The 20,911-nt window shown below is 31.9% G+C and overlaps 1 protein-coding gene across 1 annotated transcript; it reads right to left on the reverse strand.

The window, feature by feature from the left end:
- Positions 1–9,503: 9,503 nt before the first annotated feature.
- LOC128179908 (trigger factor-like) lies at positions 9,504–12,555 on the reverse strand (the record flags this gene model as incomplete). Its single annotated transcript, XM_052847589.1, has 4 exons — positions 9,504–9,631; positions 10,952–11,077; positions 12,047–12,166; positions 12,405–12,555. Coding segments are annotated over 3 exons (363 nt in total), but the record flags the coding sequence as incomplete, so codon positions are not given.
- Positions 12,556–20,911: the final 8,356 nt, after the last annotated feature.

Below are 20,911 nucleotides of genomic sequence, written 5' to 3' on the forward strand. Positions count from 1 at the left end.
TAAATAAGATGCAATTTTCAAAATTTCGTTAAATGGCCCCTATAAGGAGTTATGGGATCGGCCCCTAAAACGTTCTTTCCCAATATCTCAAGAACGGTAACGAATTTCTAAACACTTGTTGAACAAAATGTGTTGAGATTTAAATGACCTTTAATTTGATATCAAGAAAAAGGGGCTGGTCCCTCAAATTAAGGTACCAAAGGGCTCTAAAGTCTTTCATATGTAGCCCTTTACTGAGGGATATTTTGTGAAAGGATATAGAAGCAAATATGTTTATCTTACAGTTATGTATCCAAGCAATGTAATGATTTTATCGTGTGTTACGTAATTAGGGGTTTTTAGGGGCGAAAAGTCCAAAATTTTGATCATCCATATCTCAGAAAGGAAATATATTTTGAAATGCAGTATAGAAGTAAAGATAGTCAAAATGATGTACTAAATATGCAATTGTCAAAATTTCGTTTAATGGCCCCTATAAGGAGTTAAGGGATCGGCCCCTTAAACGTTCTTTCCCATATATCTCAAGAACGGTAACAAATCTCTGAACACTTGTGTCACAAAATGTGTTGAAATTTAAATGACCTTTTATTTGATTTCAAGAAAAAGGGGCTGGCCCCTCAAATTAGGAGACCAAAGGGCTCTAAAGTCTTTCATCTGTACCTCTTTACTGAGGGATATTTTGTGAAAGGCTATAGAAGCAAATATGTTTATCTTACAATTATGTATCCAAGCAATGTAATGTCATGTGTTATGTAATGAGGGTTTTTAGGGGTCGAGAGTCCAAAACTATGACAACCTATATCTCAAAAAGAAAAAATATTTTGAAATGCAGTTTAGAAGAAAAGATGCTAAAAATGATGTACTTAACAACATGCAATCTTCAAAATTTGGTTCAGCGGCTCCAATAAGGAGATAAGGGACCGGCCCCTAAAACTTTTTCTTCTAAGATATCTAAAGAACAGTGACGTTTAAACACTTGTTGAACAAAGCTCTTACACCTGTAACAAAATAGTATCTGGTCCCCCAGAATGTAGACCCTGTTTTTTATTCTAAATCATGTTTAGTTATTATTTTTTTTCTTACAAATTTTGTGCACGCCATTTCTCAGCAACGGCTCATTTAATTTTTATGAAACTTTCAGATCTGATAGGTATTGATCTGAACCTTGTTGCAAATTTTTTTCATTGATGACGTCACTTCCGTTTTTGAGATATCGTCGATTTTATGATTTTTATAGGGGTATTTTGTCGGCGGAACTCCTCTTTAACTATTGCAGATATAAAGTTGAAATTTTCAGGGTTGGTAGACAAAAGACTGAAGTTGTGCATGAAGGTCTTAAATCATTTTTATCTTGAAAAGCGCCGACGCCTGGACCCGAAAATTGAGATTAAAAAAACGTCGTGAATTTTCGTGCTTTTCTTTCTTTATCTCTTTTCTGGAAAATATTCTATTAAAACATGTAATGTAAAAAAGGTTTATATTTACAAGACCTTTCATTTGATACCAAGAAAAAGGGGCTGGTCCCTTATATTAGGGACCTAGAGAGCTCTAAAATCTTTCATCTATAGCACTTTACTGAGGTATATTTTGTAATGAACTATAGAAGCAAATATGTTTTCTTACAGTTATGAAGCCCAAGAGCATAACGATTTTTTCATGTGTTACGTAATTAGGGGTTTTAAGGGGTTAAAAGTCCAAAACTTTGATCACCTATATCTCAAAAAGTAAAAATATTTTGAAATGCAGTATAGAATAAAAGATGCTCAAAATGATGAAACTAACAACATGCAACCTTCAAAAGTTGGTTCAGCGGCCCCAATAAGGAGATAAGGGACCGGCCCCTAAAACGTTTTTCTCAGATATCTCAAAAACGGTAACGAATTTCTTAACAACTGTTGAGCAAAATGTCTTTAAAATTAAATGACCATTCATTTGATACCAAGAAAAAGGGGCTGGCCCCTAATATTAGGGATCTAAAAGGGCTCTTAAGTCTTTTTCTATAACTCTTTACCGAGCTATATTTTGTAATGTATTATAGAAGCAAATATATTTATCTTACAACCTTTATCTTGCAACCTTCAAACTTTGGTACAGTGGCCCAAATAAGGAAAAATGGACCCGCCCCTAAAACGTTTTTTCTCAGATATATCAAGAATGGTGACGAATTTCTAAACACTCTAAACAGACGGAAGACCTCCTCGTTGCTCGCAACGAGATCGTGTCTAGTTATTATTATTTTTCTTTTTTTTTCTTACAAATTTTGTGCCCGCGATATCTCAAAAACGTCTCGGCTGATTTTCATGAAACTTTCAGATCTAATAGATATTGATCTTAACTTAATATACATTTTTTTATTTTGATGACGTCATTTCCGTTCTAAAGATAGTGACGTTTTAGCGATTTTCAGAGGGTCGGCTTGTCCAGGGACCTACTCCTAAACGGTAAAAGATATTGAGTTCAAACTTTCAGGGATTGTAGAGAATAAATTGTAGATGTGCCATTTGGCATTCATATTTGTCATGCTCAAAAGGCGTTAAAGCTCGCTTGGTCCCGAAAATTGAGACTAAAAAAAAGTTATAATTTTTCATGGTTTTCTTTGTTTATCTCTCTTTTGAAAAATATTTTGTTAAAACATGTATTGCAATTTTTTTTCATATTTACAAGACCTTTCATTTGATATCAAGAAAAAGGGGCTGGTTTCTCAAATTAGGGGACAAAAGGGCCCAAAAGTCTTTCATCTCTAGCTATTTACTGAGAGATATTTTGTGAAATGTTATAGAAGCAAATATGTTTGTCGCACAGTTATATATCCAAGCAATGTAATTATTTTATTATGTGTTACGTAATTAAGGGTTTATAGGAGCCAAAAGTCCAAAATTTTGATCACCCATATCTCAGAAAGGAAGAATATTTTGTAATGCAGTACAGAAGAACAGTTGTTTAAAATTATGTTCTTAACAATATGTGACCTTCAAAATTTCGTCAAACGGCCCCTATAAGGAGTTTAGGGATCTGCCCCTTAATCCTTCTCTGTCATATATCTCCAGAACGGTAACGAGTTTCTAAACACTTGTTGACAAAATGTGTTTAGAATTAAATGTCCTTTCATTTGATATAAGGAAAAAGGGACTGGCCCCTTAAATTAGGGGATCAAAGAGCTCTAAAATCTTCTATCTATAGCCCTTTAATGAGAGCCATTTTGTGAAAGGTTAATAAAGCTAGATTTGGTATAATACGTTTATATATCCTAATAATATAATGATTTTCTCTTGCGTTACCCAATTAAGGTTTTTAGGGACCAGAGGTAAAAAAGTTTAATCTTTTCTATCTTAATTGGAAGAAATGCAAGTATTTAAAAAAAGCAATGTCAGAGAACTTATAAACAGCGATACAATAAAGCCTTAGTACTTCACTCCTTTTTCCAGAACATGTTTTGTTGTCGAAAATCAAATCGATAATGTCATATTCCCTTCTAAAAATCGGACGGAAGACCTCCTCGTTGCTCGCAACGAGATCGTGTCTAGTTTACTTTATGTTCTTATATGTGCGCTGTACAAATAATATTTGTACCGATGAAGCCGATGATAGTCTACAAACGCATACTCATGTGTTGAAAGCGTTATACTTACCATTAGTATTTAAAATAAATAAAATCCATGCAAACAAGACTTTATTGCTTCTGTATTGTTGAACAAGCATACAAACATGAGAGAGAGAGAGAGAGAGAGAGAGAGAGAGAGAGAGAGAGAGAGAGAGAGAGAGAGAGAGAGAGAGAGAGAGAGAGAGTTTCTTTTAAACAACGTACACTGTAGTATAAGTAACAATTTAACTTCACAGAGGCTGTACAATCATGACATCAAACATCACAAATACTACAAAAATCGTCGTCATTATTAGAGGCATTTTTCTTGAAATGAAAAACAATTGAGCAGACTGATTTGATTGACAGGTGAAACTGTTTAGTTAGATGGATTGATGCATTATTTATGGATAATTGTAAAGATTTCAAAATATTTCATATCAATGTATTGCACATTTGAGAGTAAAATGACTATCATTTATCAAAAACTAATGCAATAGTTTGTTTCTTTCTTGGAACAAATGATACCTAAAATATTATACGGCGCGCAGTAAAAATTGTACATCACATGTAAGTAATAAAGAAAGAAAATATTTAAACTCATTCTAAATATATGAAACTTTATATTATTCTCTTGAATAAAGAACAAATGTCTGTAATCATGTCTTTATATAGTTTTGATAACTGTAAATGTTATAAAAAGAGTAAGCTATATGTATGTCTTTCGTTATGATTCTACATGCTATGTACTCGCTGTTATAACCGACCAATCTGCATGCTATTAAAGTTCGATACAATTAATTCATTGAATAAATAAACTGAATATACTACTTTTATAAATCAAGAGTATGTTTTGGACCATTTTCCCGTACATTTTATGTCACATACTGTATATTCCTTATTTTACGTGAGTACTTCATTCCGCGACTCAACTGTTTTGAATCAAATCGCAAGAATATAAAATCGCGAACACCAAACTTTTATCATAGTTTCAATTAGTTTACATCTGTCCGAAAATTAAAAGCGAGATTTTAAAACCCGCGATATGTGCTTCTTGTGATTTTACGCAAAAATTAATTCCTCGAGTTTCATTAGGAACATTATACAAAAAGTGCCTGTTTGTAAGAGTAATAGTTGAAATTGACACCCTTATAAACTATTGTCAACGCAAAGCGAGGTTGACAATGGTGTTCGAGGGGTGCCAGTTTCAACTGTTACCCTCCCAAACAGGCACTTTTTATTTTAATATACTGATAGTCTTTATTTTAGAGAAAATTTTACTACTTTTATAATAGAAATGACATGAATTCTATCGTGAATGTGCGAACCGTACGCACATAATTTACGCGCATGTAACAATTCGTTGTGTACCCGTTGCCAAGTGTGTTGCTGACGCTGAGGGTAATAGAACGGATTATCAACTGCGTCTAAATCATACAGATTTAAGTATTTAACATGAAGATATAATAAACAGTATTTAGCTACTGACTTTAATTTGAGGTTTGGTTGTTAATATCCCGAAAGGCTAGTTACATGTAAATCTGCATGCAAATGTATTTTGCAATTTTTTTTTTTACAAAAACCAATTGTTTTTTAAATATGTGTAATGGAAAAGAAAGTTCCCGCAGGTAAGTGTTGATTTAAATTATATAGAAATATCAACGGTAATTACTCATCGCAACTTTGTTTGCCTTTCGGAAATAACAAAACAAAACAAAAAATAAATAAATAAAACGTTTAAGTTAATCGATTACGGTGACGCTTTTTATTTTCTCTTTCCATGTCTCATTACAGGGGACACAAAAAATCTGAATACGAGCGATGAAAAAAGACAAACGGATTGTTTATGGCATAAATGCATTTATACTCAACGATTTTAGGCATGCATATCTCAAACAAAACTCATCGTTGATGATAGAGAATGCGAAGACGCAAACACCCAATAACAAAAACAAGCTGTTACCTTTTCAAAAAAATCCCGATTTTGTATTTTTAAACTACACTGCGAGCCTAAATCCTAACGAAACTAGTTTGGATGCAAATTGAAATAAGGAAATTAATCAGATTATGTTTAATTGTTAAAGACTTCAATAATTTACAATATTTATTATTTATTTTTTTTTTAAATATCAACCCTTTCAAAAGAGACAGTATAAATGATGTAACGTAATAGTAAAGGCAGATGTGTTAATATTGATTTAAAAATGGAGCACTATAATTTGAACTTTCCAGAAACACACGAGATATTGGACTTTTTATTTACTGTGAATAGATATGTTAATAATTATGTGTATATAATAATGGTCATTATACAACTTACCGTCTTATTGAAAGTTACCATTATAATGTGATTCATATGAATTTCATTGCTTACGTGTATAACGTTACGATGCTAAATGCGACGTCATTATAACGTGACTAAAATGACACACTACTTGAGCAGTGGCACACACAAAAACTATGAAGAAATTATCAAAACTGTTCTATTTTATGAAGTTACATATTAATGTCTACCTTTTAGTAAAATATCGTTTGATTTAGAGATAGGGCCATCTTTGGCATATACCGTACCTAGTTCTTTGCCTGACTACGCTAGATTTTAGTTTGATTTGTCAATTTTGAGGTTTCCAGCGTAAGACTTGATTAGTTGTTTTGATTTAGAATCTTTTTGTTGTTCCGGTACATACTTTCCCCGAATAGAGACCCCTTTTTCACTACATAGAATCGATTGGAAATAAATAGTCACCCTGCACGCCAGCAGAGAAAATGTCGGAAAAAATATTTTTTTACATTTATAAATGTAATGCGACCCCTTTTTTATTAGCATACATAGTACAATTCCTAAAGATGTAGCTAGATGTCGCTATACACTTGAAATATCATTCACACACACACACACACACACACATACTGGTTTATATCACATAACGAGGTATAGATTTCCATGAAAACGTTCAGAGGTATATGCTTTCTACTGAAGTTACCGATAACTGCCATAGTAGATTTAGTTCGAATCAAACATTAAATTTCATCGATCATCCATAATTTTTAGAATTCTCAACGATAACCTTGCAATACAAATAGAAATTTTCTATACAACCCGAGGTATTCCTTTAATGGTCATGCCCAAATATGGTATATACCTCAGAATGTATATATTCTGTTTCTACTTTTTTCACATTTACTCAAATTATTAACGTTGTTTTAAATAAAAGGAAGATGCTGATGTTTTAATAGTCATGGTCGACTGATATAAATCCAACAACTATAACTCTCGCGAATTATTCTTTGATTTATTTACTTTGCATGCAATATTCGCAAAATTCACAAAAACGGCATTCATGATACTCTAAAACGCATACAAGCTGAAATTTGATAGCACTGAAGAATTATAAGGGCAGCAATTTTAATGTTTTGTTCAGAATGGGTTGTAGCGACGCGAAAAGTAATAACGAAAAATGTAATAAATTCCAATTATTACATTTTGCGTTGCGATAAGCGCAAAATGTAATAAAGTTTGGGCTTCTTTTCCAGAGATACTAGTTTTCTATTTTCTATTTATAATACTATGCAATGTATTTATGAATCCATTTTGAAATGGGTATATTAGAGGTAACCACGAGTGCAATTATGTGTTGATATCGTAAAATAACAGAATATATCTGATTGGAGCTAGTCATCATTATATAGTAATGACCGTTGATTGAATGAAAATGGCAAGCAAAAGCTATTTTGATGGCATGTCAAAATTGCGATGTAACATGCACAGCAAATAAATCTTTTTTTGTGTGGTTTTTTTTTTTGCAAATATCATGATTAGGGCAATACCAAGGTTAATTTTGAGAACATGTCAGTTATGATTTAAAGATCATCGTACAATAAAAGTTACACTGATATGGAGTAAATTCAAGACCTGAAACGTTTTCAACCTACAGTAAATGTTATTTTATTCCCTAAAATATATTCAAAATGAGTATACAGTATAAAGATGGATTCAATCTAGATCAGTATGCATTCACTAAGACCAAGAGTGACACATTCGCTGTTGATATCTCCTTTGGTATCTATGATCAACATTAGCTGTAACATTATATTGTTATATTTACAAATTGCAAATTAAGCTATAGTTAGTCCACTTTCTATCATAAGATTTTGCGTTATTATATTTTGCATCGAGATCAACACAAAATGTAATATCGAAAAATGTAAATATGGGGGGGGGGGGGGTGTTTATGTATCATCTCAATCTCTTACAGAAATCATATGTATGCTAATAAACAGTTTAAGTTTTTAACGACTTGATTAATCCTACTTCATTTATTTAATGAATAAGGGATCATTCTTTGAATACTATGAGGTAATAATTTCGGTCGGGGCGTGATCAAACCCAATAATGCCCGAAGGGCTTTATGATAAATTCGATCACGCCCCGACTGAAATTATCCCTTTTATAATATTCAAAGAATGAATCATTATTGCTTATAGTTATACAATTTTTAGCCATTGTACGATTAAATGTGTGAATATAAATTAGCAATGGCGCCTCAATTTGGCGTCATTGGAAGTTATATGGGTTATATAGTAAAAATTCGATACGTAATGGTATAATAGGCAAAGACACTTGAGAATGTAAATATATACTGCAAGATGTTTACATGTGATTTATTGACCAGCGAGCCTAAATAGTACATATTTTTAAAGAGACTTTCTATCACAACCAGATGATAAATGGAGGATTTCCTGTGAAACTGCAAATGTAGACATGTCCTTTTTCATTACTAAGGTTCAGGAAAATCTCAATTGGAATATGATAATCATAGGAGTTGCTTTAATGAACTCTTTCTCTAATTTCTGCAATACTTGTCATTCTTTTTAGATTAAAAGTGCATTATTCAAAATAAAACAGAATCAGAATTTCATGTGAATATGCATTTTAACTTTACAATAACTAAACATATCTGCGAATTAAAAACAATGATTCTAGAGATCTTAACACAAACTCCTTAAAAAGTAAAATAAACAACCAGGACTGATGGACTTTTTGATAGACAAGAGTAAATCTTTTTACCCTGTAAATTCTTGCAAAAAGTATAAGGTCAAAAAATTGTCTTGAAGCAAGTATAACAATTCTTTCTTTCTTTTTTTATCTTTATTAATTCATCAAAATGACTTTGTCATTATAAACAAAATACATACGTGCAACGAAAAGAAAATCATCCAATATATTTTCACTTATTAATAAGTAAAATACAGCTTTGTTAAATGAATAAACAATATTTCAAAGGAATTAATTCCCGTTTTTTTTAATCTTTATTAATTCATTGAAATTACTTTGTCGTTATTTAGAAAAAATACATACGTGCAAAGAAAAGAAAATTATCCAATGTATTTTCACTTATCAATAAGTAAAATACAGCTTTGTTAAATGAATAAACAATCTTTCAAAGGAATTAATTCCCAGTTTAAAAACAATCAATTTTTTGAAAATTTCAATAAATTTGAACAGTGATGTTTACACACTAAAAAAGCAAGGTGATTCTTCAAGTTCTAACACAAAATCACTTCTTTGTGTATAAAATTGAATTGTTTTTAAACCAAACAGGCCAACAGGCATTAACGGTCACCTGAGTAACTAGCCCAGACACAGACCTCAATAAAGGAATATCATATATGCATGTAATTAAACTACATTCTGGAGTAAAAAAACTAATATAAAATTTACAACTGAATTCAGTTTTCTTTCAGATGTGTGGAAGTAAAGATTTTCTTTTTAGCATTTTGGCCCTGCTGACCAAGGACACAGTGTGGAAGAGAAATGAAATTACCATTTATGTTCCCCTTACCCAAATTATACATCATATCGAAAGAATTTGGAAAAATTAGGCCATGTAGTTTGAAAGAAATTAAAATTCTTAATTGTCAGCACAAAATGAACACCACATGACGACAAACAAAATCCAATTGCAAAAAGTCCTAAAAAAATGTTCCCACAATTCTTGCAAGGCTTCTTTATTGAATTTGCTTCCTCTTCCTCTCGACATACAGTTTTACCTTTAATGAAATGCAAAATCATTTTTGAATTCATTTATTCATTCAACAGTTAAAAAACAAATGAGTATAGGGTATAAGTTAAAAATGTGAACTTGTGAAAAAGTTCATAAATAAATCCAATATATATGAATTTACATGTATCTCAATTTTGAAGTGTTTCTCAAATTAAAATTTTTTACTGATACCCAAATTAGCACTTTCAGCGATTCTTTAATAAATACACATATACCTCAATTTGCATTATGGGTGTTTCCCAAATATAGACACACATATGCCTCACTTTGTATTAAGTGAATTTCCCAAATAGAGACACATATACCTCACTATGCATTATCAGTGTTTCCCAAATATATACACACATACATGTATACCTCACTATGCATTATGGATGTTTCCCCAATATAGACATATATACCTCACTATGCATTAGTGGTGTTTCCCCAATATACACACACATATACCTCACTATGCTTTGTGGGAATTTCCCAAAAAGAGACACATATACCTCACTATGCATTATCAGTGTTTCCCCAATATATACACATATACCTCACCATGCATTATGGATGTTTCCCAAATATAGACATATATACCTCACTATGCATTAGTGGTGTTTCCCCAATATACACACACATATACCTCACTATGCTTTGTGGGAATTTCCCAAAAAGAGACACATATACCTCACTATGCATTATCAGTGTTTCCCCAATATATACACACAAATACCTCACTATGCATTATGGATCTTTCCCCAATATAGACATATATATATCTCACTATGCATTATGAGTGTTTCCCCAATTTAAACACACATATTCCTCACTACGCATAATGAATGTTTCTCCAATATAAACACACATATACCTCACTATGCACTATGGATGTTTCCCCAATATAGACAAACATATACCTCACTATGCATTATGGGACAGGGTGTTTCCAAATATAAACACACATATACCTCACTATGCATTATCAGTGTTTCCAAATATAGATACGCAGACACTGCATCAGTTTTTTCTAGTATTCACACATACCTTCCTACAAATTATCAGTGATTTCTCATTATAGACACAGATGTAGACTACCTTAAATTTAAGTGTTCTTGAAACTGTTCTATTTTTAATTCTCTACAAATTGGATGCCAATGAAAATGAATAAAACCACAGTTCTTGAATGAAACTACAGTTCTAAATATTCAAGTCATATCACAAGAGTCATACTTGGGAAATGTTAAAAAAAAATCAGCATTAGAATCTTTAAATTCATGGTGTTTGTATTGACATATGCTCTGAAAAAGGACACTTGCGCTTTTACCTGTTGGGAGTTTTGAAGGCTTAGGACCAGTTTTCTATTTTCTAGCTCGTTCTTTCCCAACATGATCATCCCCATCTTCATCATTATGATCATCATTGCCATCATGTTCATCACTCACATCTTTGTCTACAACATACAGCTACGAAATATAATTGTTTTCTATTCAAAATAAACTGATACTCCACCAAGCATTATTAGTTTTTCTTAAAAATAAATACACATATACCTCACTATGCATTATGAATAATTCCTCAAAATAGACACACATATACCTCAATATGCATTCTCAGTGTTTCTCTAATATTGATACACATATACCTCACTATGCATTATGGATGTTTCCCTAATATAGACAGACATATATCTCAGTGTGTATTATAGGCGCTTCCCCAATATAAACACACATATATATCTCACTATGCATTTTGGGTGTTTCCCCAATAAAAACACATATACCTCACTATGCATTATGGGTGTTTCCCTAATATAATCACACATATATCTCACTATGCATTATCAGTATTTCCCTAAAATTAACACACATATACCTGACTACATGTATGTATTATGGATATTTATCCAATAAAGACACACACATACCTCATTGTGGGTGTTTCCCAAATATAGACATATATACTTCACTATGCATTATGTTTGTTTCCCCCATTTGAATATAAACATAGATACCTCACTATGCATTGTGGGTGTTTCCCCAATATAAACACACATATATACCTCACTATGCATTATCAGCGTTTCCAAATATAGATACGCAGACACTGCCTCAGTGTTTTCTAGTATACACACATAGGCACCTTACTACAAATTACAGATATTTCTCAATTATAGACACACATGCAGACTACCTTTAATTTAACTGTTCTTGAAGCTTTGTTTTACAATATTCTACAAAAACTGATGCCAATGACAATGAATAAAACCACAGTTCTTGAATGAAACTACAGTTCTAAACATTCCATTCATATCACAAAATCATACTTTGAAAATGTAGAAAGTTTTTCAGCATAAGGATCTTCAAATTCATTGTGTTTGTATTGTGACATATGCTTTGAAAAAGGACTCTTGTGCTTTTACCTGTTGGGAGTTTTGAAGGCTTGGGTCCAGTTTTCTTTTTTCTGGCTCTTTCTTTTCCAACATCATCATCATCATCATCATCATCATCATCATCATCATCATCATCATTTGAATATATGTCTACAATTAAAAGAAACAAATGGAGTTATGTTAATAATATCAACAAAATACAGACACTAGGTTAAAGGAATTTTCAAATGACAGTTTTTGATCATATTAGTCAACTCATTTTCTTATCTGCGACTTTTAATTTTAAAATAACACTTCTTTGTTATATTAGCCAACTAATTTTCTTATCTGACTATTATCTTTTAATTTCATTTCCTATTACAAGTTTACTTGCAATAAAAATATTAACCTTCACAGGCAATTTCATCTAAGGACTTTCCACTAAATTTAGAAATGTATCCATTGTCAAATGCAGTCAAAAATGTCCCCATTCTACATATATGTAGCAATATGTAGTGTTTCATTTGGCAGTCTATAAATAGATTTAAGATTTTGAATGTAGAATTAGATTAAACATCACAGACCCATAAAATTAGCGATTTTGCATGACATCAACTTATACAAGATGGCAATACCTTCTTCTTATTGTGTCCTCCTATAATGTGGATTTAAACAAGTACATACTTTGAGAAATGAAATCCCATTAAATTACAAAAATATATACATGCATTGAATTCAGCTGCAGAGAAAAAGCAAAGAAATTTTTTTCCATTAATAAAAAGCTCCAACACATCAAGAGAAAAATCTGCACAGAAAGAACAAGATTCTGAATATTCAAAATCTGAATCAAATGCTAAAAGCCCAATTGGAAATTCATCATCCATGCTAGCTATATTTACTCATTATACATGGTTGCTCTTGATCATTTTATCTACAAACAAGAAATTAAACCATCTGTTGAATATTATAACAATTAAAACATTTAAGTATGTATCAAATAAAATGTTACAAATGTGAGGTGCATAGCTCACTTCTCTTCAATAAAAATGGCTTTAATAAGAGGCAAATTTCAAATTTCTGCCTATCTACCATCAACAAACCTACATGTAGTACTTAACAAACAAAAGGCCCACAGGTCTTGACAGCCACATGAACACCATAGCCTTTAGATTGATCTGCCAGAGGGTCTAATATTTATGCATGTTAAATTTCATTTTGAATTCTAAAAGTCTTTGATGTTTGAAAAACATTTCCTAATCCTTAAAAAGGAGCGGGAAGTTGGAAGAGTCTCAAACTATTCATATCCTAGCAAAATACGCCAAAAATTGTAAACTTTTGGTACAAAGAGGCTTTTAATGGCCAATCTTTCTTATATTCAGTATTATTTCAATATACATGTTACATGCATTTTTTATTAACAATGCATTTAGTTTATTTCCAAAGACTGTAAAAGTAAAAAATAATATACCAGTACTTTGAAATTCAATGCATTTTCACTCTCTGGCCAATTAACATATGCTACAAAATGGAAGTTGAAAAAATCGCAATACATGACGGTGTTTTCGGAGTCCGCCTGTTTAAGCTAACTTTGCATGCAAGTACAGTAAACTTAGGGAGGAAATTAAAAATATATATTATTGTTATAAAAATTACAGCCTGATTATTTTGAACCAAATCTGAAAAGAATAATGAGAAAAAAAAACTCTGTAGATATTGCATATTGTCACCCCATTAAGTTTTAAAATGGGAAAACACACTGGTCAACAAACAGGGACCGTGTTAGGGGGGAAGATACAGCCTAGTATATGTGTTTTGACATTTCTTTTAAACTTAGAAATACATAACTCTCTCTCTCTCTCTCTCTCTCTCTCTCTCTCTCTCTCTCTCTCTCTCAATCTCTCTCTCTCTCTCAATCTCTCAAAACTCTTTGATGTTAGTTGATAATTGTCAAAATATCACTTAATTGACAAGGTAACATGTTGTGTGTAATTTTTGCTGAGCTGCTCTCGCCACAACGGTCCGTAAAACATATTATGCATCTAAATGCATTCGTCTATTAAAGCTTTGCAATGTGGGGAGGAGCTTAAAATCAACAGGGATCGAATGTAATCAGTAAAGTCGTACCATATATTCTGCTGTGTATCTATCAATAAGTCAGACTCCGCCACTACATCTTGGGGCTATCCCGTAATTTATTGTAAATAATTGTAATCCCGATCCCGTTTCAAAATAAAATAAAGACAATTTATCGCGAAGGGGGGGGGGGGGGGGAATTATCATCTGAAATCTTGACAAGCTAAAAAAAGTTATTTCCCAAAATCATGAAATCCTTAATCCGTGTGAGAGGGGGGGGGGGGGGGGGGGGTGTTGTATATCAATAACTCAAAAAAATCTTACCTACAAAAACATTTTCACAAGATAATGAAATTCCTAATCCGGTAATTATTAATTTTTCCTTATATTCATTTCAATTCCTTACATTCTACCGGAAGCTTCCTGGTAATTTCTTTAAGAAAAATTATGTTTGCTGAGAGAAAAAAGTGGGGGAGGGGTTGGACTAGCCCCTCCTTGATGCAATGTGCGTTATGGTTAGATCTAACTTTGCAAAAAACATTGAGTTACTTTTTTGTAATTTTTCAAATAGTGCCACACAAAAGAAAACCAGTCACCTTTTATATTTGCATAACAAGTGATTAGTACCAGGAATCTTAACAAGCAAAAAAAAAAAGGTATCCTTATGGTTCCGACGCCTATGGTTAAAACATCTTAATGACAAAATTTATGCCTTTTTCATACATCATCCGAATAATGAAAGTGTTCATTGTTATTTACATGTATCATTAACTTGATTTGATCAATATGAAGCATTTCCAAATGTAGGAATATACTATTATTTGTTTGCGACAAAATATTCTCTGGTTGAATTCACCTGGTAGGGATGGTTTTGAGGTTTTTCACATTCCAACATTCTACTTACCACGCATTCATCGTTTGATAAAAATATCCCATATCTTCTAAAACCAGTTTAGCAACAATAAAGGAAACGTAACTTTCGAAAAGGATTAAAAATCCATTATCATAACTGTAAACATCACAACCATCAATAATATCAAAATCCTTTAAAACTAAAAAACACGATGATTGCAAAACGAATATACCAAACATGCACATCATTTGTTTGTGAATCTGAAAATTAATAGTTAAAAGGATGGAATTAGTTTTGTGAACACTGTTTGCATTTGGTAGAGAGAGAGAAAGAGAGAGAGAGAGAGAGAGAGAGAGAGAGAGAGAGAGTTTGTAAAATATCAAAATCGTTAAAATGCCAGGAAAACTAAAGATATATCGAACTATATTCTATGTTGAAATACTCTTATCATATCCATGTAAATTCTTACTTCTTTCTTTTATATTCATATCTTTCCTTACAATATAATTATATCATTATACTTAATCATCACATGCATGGATCACTATTTGAGTCTCATGAGAGAGAGAGAGAGAGAGAGAGAGAGAGAGAAAGAGAGAGAGAGATTAAGCTGCCTTGCAATTTTGTTAAATTCTATCATTATGTTGCTGGGTTTTTTGCTGTTGTTATCTTCAATTTAACACAATATCTGCTGATATATATCCTCGCTTAATAATTCAAACATCATTTCTGCATTGTAGAAGAACTTATAAAGTAATTTTGGTTATTCACAACTTAAGTTTTATTTATCAAACTTAAGATTTTTTTTAAAATCAAGATGAATCAATTAAAAACTCACAGCCATGTCCATTTTCATCAATAATGTTTTTGTTTCATTGTATGCAATGACTGTTTAGTACTGTGAATGTCATCTGCGTTCATTAGTTAAAAAAGCACGTTTATCTATTTATCATGAGAAGAAAATCGCTTTCATGATGCAAGTTAAATCAATGTCATGTAGAGGCAATTCGAATTTTCTCATACGCGCAATTCATGAAAACTACTATATATTGTAATGTATAGAACTATATATCTTGAAAACTTTAAAATTAAACCAATTTTTCATAAATTCATATTGCTTTAACCCCTTTTTGTAATGAAGAACATGAAATATGTTTTAAATCTTACCTAAGTTTTAACAACGGACATGATAGAGAAATAGACGTGTTTGTTGCTTTTCAAAAATCGTTCCTGTTTTATTTTAATTATCTTATAGCATTTTGCACCTAAGCATTTTTAACATTAAATACGTTTCTTGTTAGAAAAAGAATAAGAGATAGAATCTTTCACATGTACTTACCTATTTATCTGAATTTGTGCCACGATGTAATCCAATCAAAATGTCCGAGACTCTCGAATGTAGTGTTTTGATTTCCGAGTAATGTTAAACAGCCAATCAAATTTTCAGCCAATCAGAGGCCTTGTTTGACAAAGTGTGTGCTCAAAGTTGAAAATGACAAAATACGACCCGATGTTGATGGAACACACACCTACCAACCATTTGACGTCCTACCGAGGTTATTGCTTAATTTAAACCACGTAATCCCTGCATGCTGTACACGCATAAAATGAGGTATACATTCCGAGGTTACGGGAAAAGTACCTCGGTATTTAACACATACCTCAATACGTTGGTGTGTAAACAGAAACAATACCTCGGAAGTGTACATAGACAAACACACACACACACACACACACACACACACACACACACACACACACACACACACACACACACACACACACACACACATATATATATATATATATATATATATATATATCACGAGTATCCCGACAAAACACCGACCACCGTGTTTGAAAGTCCACGCTGAGCGTGGAAGTGTCGGTACCTTTGATCTATTGTTCTCTGTAACGGCCACAGAACGAGAAAAAACACGGTGCAACGCGATGCAACACGGACAATAACACGGTGTAACACGCGGTATTTACCTGTGAAAAAAGGAGAATTTAGGAATAAAACTTATAAAGAATAAAATAGTTATTGATGTACGTAAGAGAATCAAAGAAAAAGACAGAAATAGAAAGAAATAAAAATTTTATGCACGCAATTTTCAGACGTATGCGATTGACACGGTTGATTTTTGTTAATATCAAAAATCGATATCGCCCACATAAAGGTTTTTATCAATTAAAACATCAACACTTTCTTTTCCTTTTTAAAATTCAAATAAACGGTTCTATAAGTTTTTGTTTCAGTCCGTTTTTAAATCGTGGTTACTGTAGATTGGCAGTTTCAATAGTGCATAGAACCATAACTGTGATCTATTCTCATTTATACTCTATTCAACGATAACAAATCTACCGGCTTGTTAAAAACAAATGCACTTTCTCAAAATAATATAACTATACAGCTTTATATCTAATATATTTTCAAATTTTCTTTCTTTTATACACATGTATGCATGATGTACTTGTACATTTAGTACCGCACGGTACATATTCATAGCGCTAAGAATGTGTGGATCGGTTCTTGATTTTTTAAAATTTTATCTTTATAGCAACTTGAGTTTAGAAATTATTTGTGATCCAAGAAACTACTCAGTTTTGCAATAATTACAGTTTGATTGTTTAATGATCGTCATATAAGAGAGAGAGAGAGAGAGAGAGAGAGAGAGAGAGAGAGAGAGAGAGAGAGAGAGAGAGAGAGAGAGAGAGAATACCAGTATGAGTTTAATTTGAGTACATTTTACTTGTAATTCGGTGTAATAAGTTAGATTTATAGTGTCCATTATAATGAACCCTTTTCCCTAAAATTGCGATAGAATATATGCAGTCAGGGTCCACATGCTATCCCTGTCAATCAAATCAGCCCGCGAGATAGACCACGTGTTCCTTCCATGATATGGAAAACAAGTCGTTCTATTGTTTTTTTAAGTCCGCAAAATAGAAAAATGTTTAACAATGACGTGTTCAGTGTTTGAAATGTTTAGTTTCTTCATTCCTATACTGCATGCATGAGTGTTGGAATATTACGTTGTAAAATCCCCCCCCTCTCTCTCTCTCTCTCTCTCTCTCTCTCTCTCTCTCTCTCTCTCTCTCTCTGTACTTTTGTGCAACTTTTTTTGAATTATATTTTTTTTTAGTTTTATTTGTATGAATTTAATTCATTTATTTTAGATCCATGGTTTTAATAACGATTTCAACACAATGACTAAAAGTTTGTAAAGTTCACGCTGTAATAAGAGTTTTCGTTAGAATTTCGACGCTATTTCTCATCAATAAAGTTGTGTTTATTATAAATGCTTGCAAAAAGTTACCGGTATTATCTCATTCATCTTTCTAATCAATCAGGTTTTTTTTGTACATACATGTATGTGTACCCGGTAAATACTTTCTTATCGCAAGTTAATACTTTATAAAATTCCCGCATTTATAGAGTTGCTGAATTGTTCCCCGGATCCACGCGCCGATAGTCTTACGTGTAATTGTTTGTGTACATATCTACAGACAATTTTTTTGTTTGTTAGAGAGGAAAAATCATTGAACTAACAAAGTAGAAGTAAGATATATTCAGACCATACACACGACGGGTTGTGATGAGTTACCAAAACAGGTGTTCGCGGAAAGGTGTGAATAACGGCATCTCGAGCACACCTGTTCAGACGTCCAAATATACACACAGTTAGTTGTAAATTCCAATGACACCTAATAAGACAGACAATAACACCTGTTGTGTATAGAACCCAAGATGAAAGTCGATGCTGTGTATCTGATCAGCTCACGTACATCACACGAGTGATTTTTTCATGTGAAATCACGAGGCCATTACGAGCTATACGGAAATAAAGTTGCAAATTATTTTATGAAATGCGGGTTTATTTTTAATACTTGTACAATGCTTAAATATAATTTAAAAAGAGTTTTTACATGTACTTATCTATAATCTATAATATAAAAGTGATTTTTTGTTTATTTATTGCTACATGAATAGCTGAAGTCCAAATTATTCGAGTAACCCGTAATATGGGGTTGTTATTTACTACAGCACATCAACAGCACATGTTTTTAGAAAAACATGATCTGAAATGTTTTCAGTTCTCATTTTTAATTGGTTAAAAGTAAGGCTGTAAATTAATTAATAAATCAGAAAGTGTTTACAGATAACAGAAATAAGACGTTTAAGCTCCCGACATTTTAATAGGATCGTCAGTTAAAACATCACATGTGTTTAGAAAAAAAACCAGATGAATTAAATTGATTTGAATTTTGATTATATATTAATTGATTGCTAAATATTTTTGGTGAATTCCTTTCAATTTGTTTAAGAACAAATGAATTAAAAGGTATCCATTTATGTCGAGTTTTCAGATCACAAAAAATTACTTCACGTTAACAGCCCGACAATTTTCTGGGTCCGTGCAACTTAAGTCGACATTCTTTTTTTTTAATATGAAAAGGATATATATGTTTTAACCCTTGTTTAGCCATAATTTCTTTATTTCTAAACATACGCTATTTCTATCAACGTCTCAGGTAACTATATCCACGATGTAACACAGTGGCCACGGAGTTACACAGGCTGCCACGGTGCGACACGGTGCTTTTTCTTGAATTTTCCAATACACATACACGATGTCACACCGTGTGCACGGTGCGACACAGACCGTTTTCCACCGTGTTTTTTACACGGTGGGTGTCGGGATACTCGTGAGCTGTACTGTGTATATATATATATATATTTATATATATATATATATATATTTATATATATATTTACTATGGGCAGGTATATGTCAATTTGAGAGTAACTGCAATGTTTGTGATATATATATATATATATATATATATATATATATATATATATATATATATATATATATATATATATATATATATATATATATATATATATATATCACAAACATTGCAGTTACTCTCAAATTGACATATACCTGCCCATAGTAAATGATCTATATATACATAAAACACATGGACATTCACATTTTCGGAGCTCCACCTAGATGGCCGAGTGGTTAGCGCGGTGACCGCTCACTGCTAAGAGAGTGGGTTCCAGGGGCCATGGTGCTTCGAAAAAGTAAATTTACCTTTGCTTTATATATATATAAATTTACCTTTGCTTTATATATATATATATATATATATATATATATATATATATATATATATATATATATATATATATATATATATATATATATATATATATATATATATATAAAGCAAAGGTAAATTTACTTTTTCGAAGCACCATGACCCCTGGAACCCACTCTCTTAGCAGTGAGCGGTCACCGCTATATATATATATTAAAGCACTAAAAATAACCAACGACACGAACGATAAAGTAAAATATTTTATATTTTATATTTTATATCTCATCTTGACTTCTTCACAGACCGTCCGCTGCGGGATTTTTGTGTCTCGGGCTCAAATTCTTAAATATAAAGATGTAGCTGCCACGTTTTGATCCGGTGTTTAAACATTATCTAGTTTTTTAGATATTATTTAGTTTAGTTTAGTGCTAGTTTTGTAGATGTTTTTTCTTCTTTCTTATGTAATTTTTATTTTGTTGTCCTGAAGAAGGGACGGGTTGTCCCGAAAAATTGACAATATTTTACTTTATTGTTCGTGTCGTTGGTTATTTTTAGTGCTTTTTTATATCTCATCTTATAACCGTGTATCTTTTGATCTGACACTTTGAACAACGAGTGTTGTTGGTTTGCTAGTGCTTCTTATATATATATATATATATATAGATTTGTTTATGTAACGACAGAACATTTTGTATAAAGAGTACTAAACATTCACTTTTGATTATATTTTATTTCAGTGTAAGGATCAATAACCGACAACAGTTGTGTTGCTTTTAATTCTATATTGCACCCAGTAGTTATGAACAATCTTACACTGTAAATGAAAATGATGTTGTTTCATATTGTTCAATTTTTAAAAGTAATTGTGACCTTGT

The sequence above is a fragment of the Crassostrea angulata genome, chromosome 4 (assembly GCF_025612915.1).
Source record: "Crassostrea angulata isolate pt1a10 chromosome 4, ASM2561291v2, whole genome shotgun sequence".
In the NCBI taxonomy this organism is placed as follows: domain Eukaryota; kingdom Metazoa; phylum Mollusca; class Bivalvia; order Ostreida; family Ostreidae; genus Magallana; species Magallana angulata.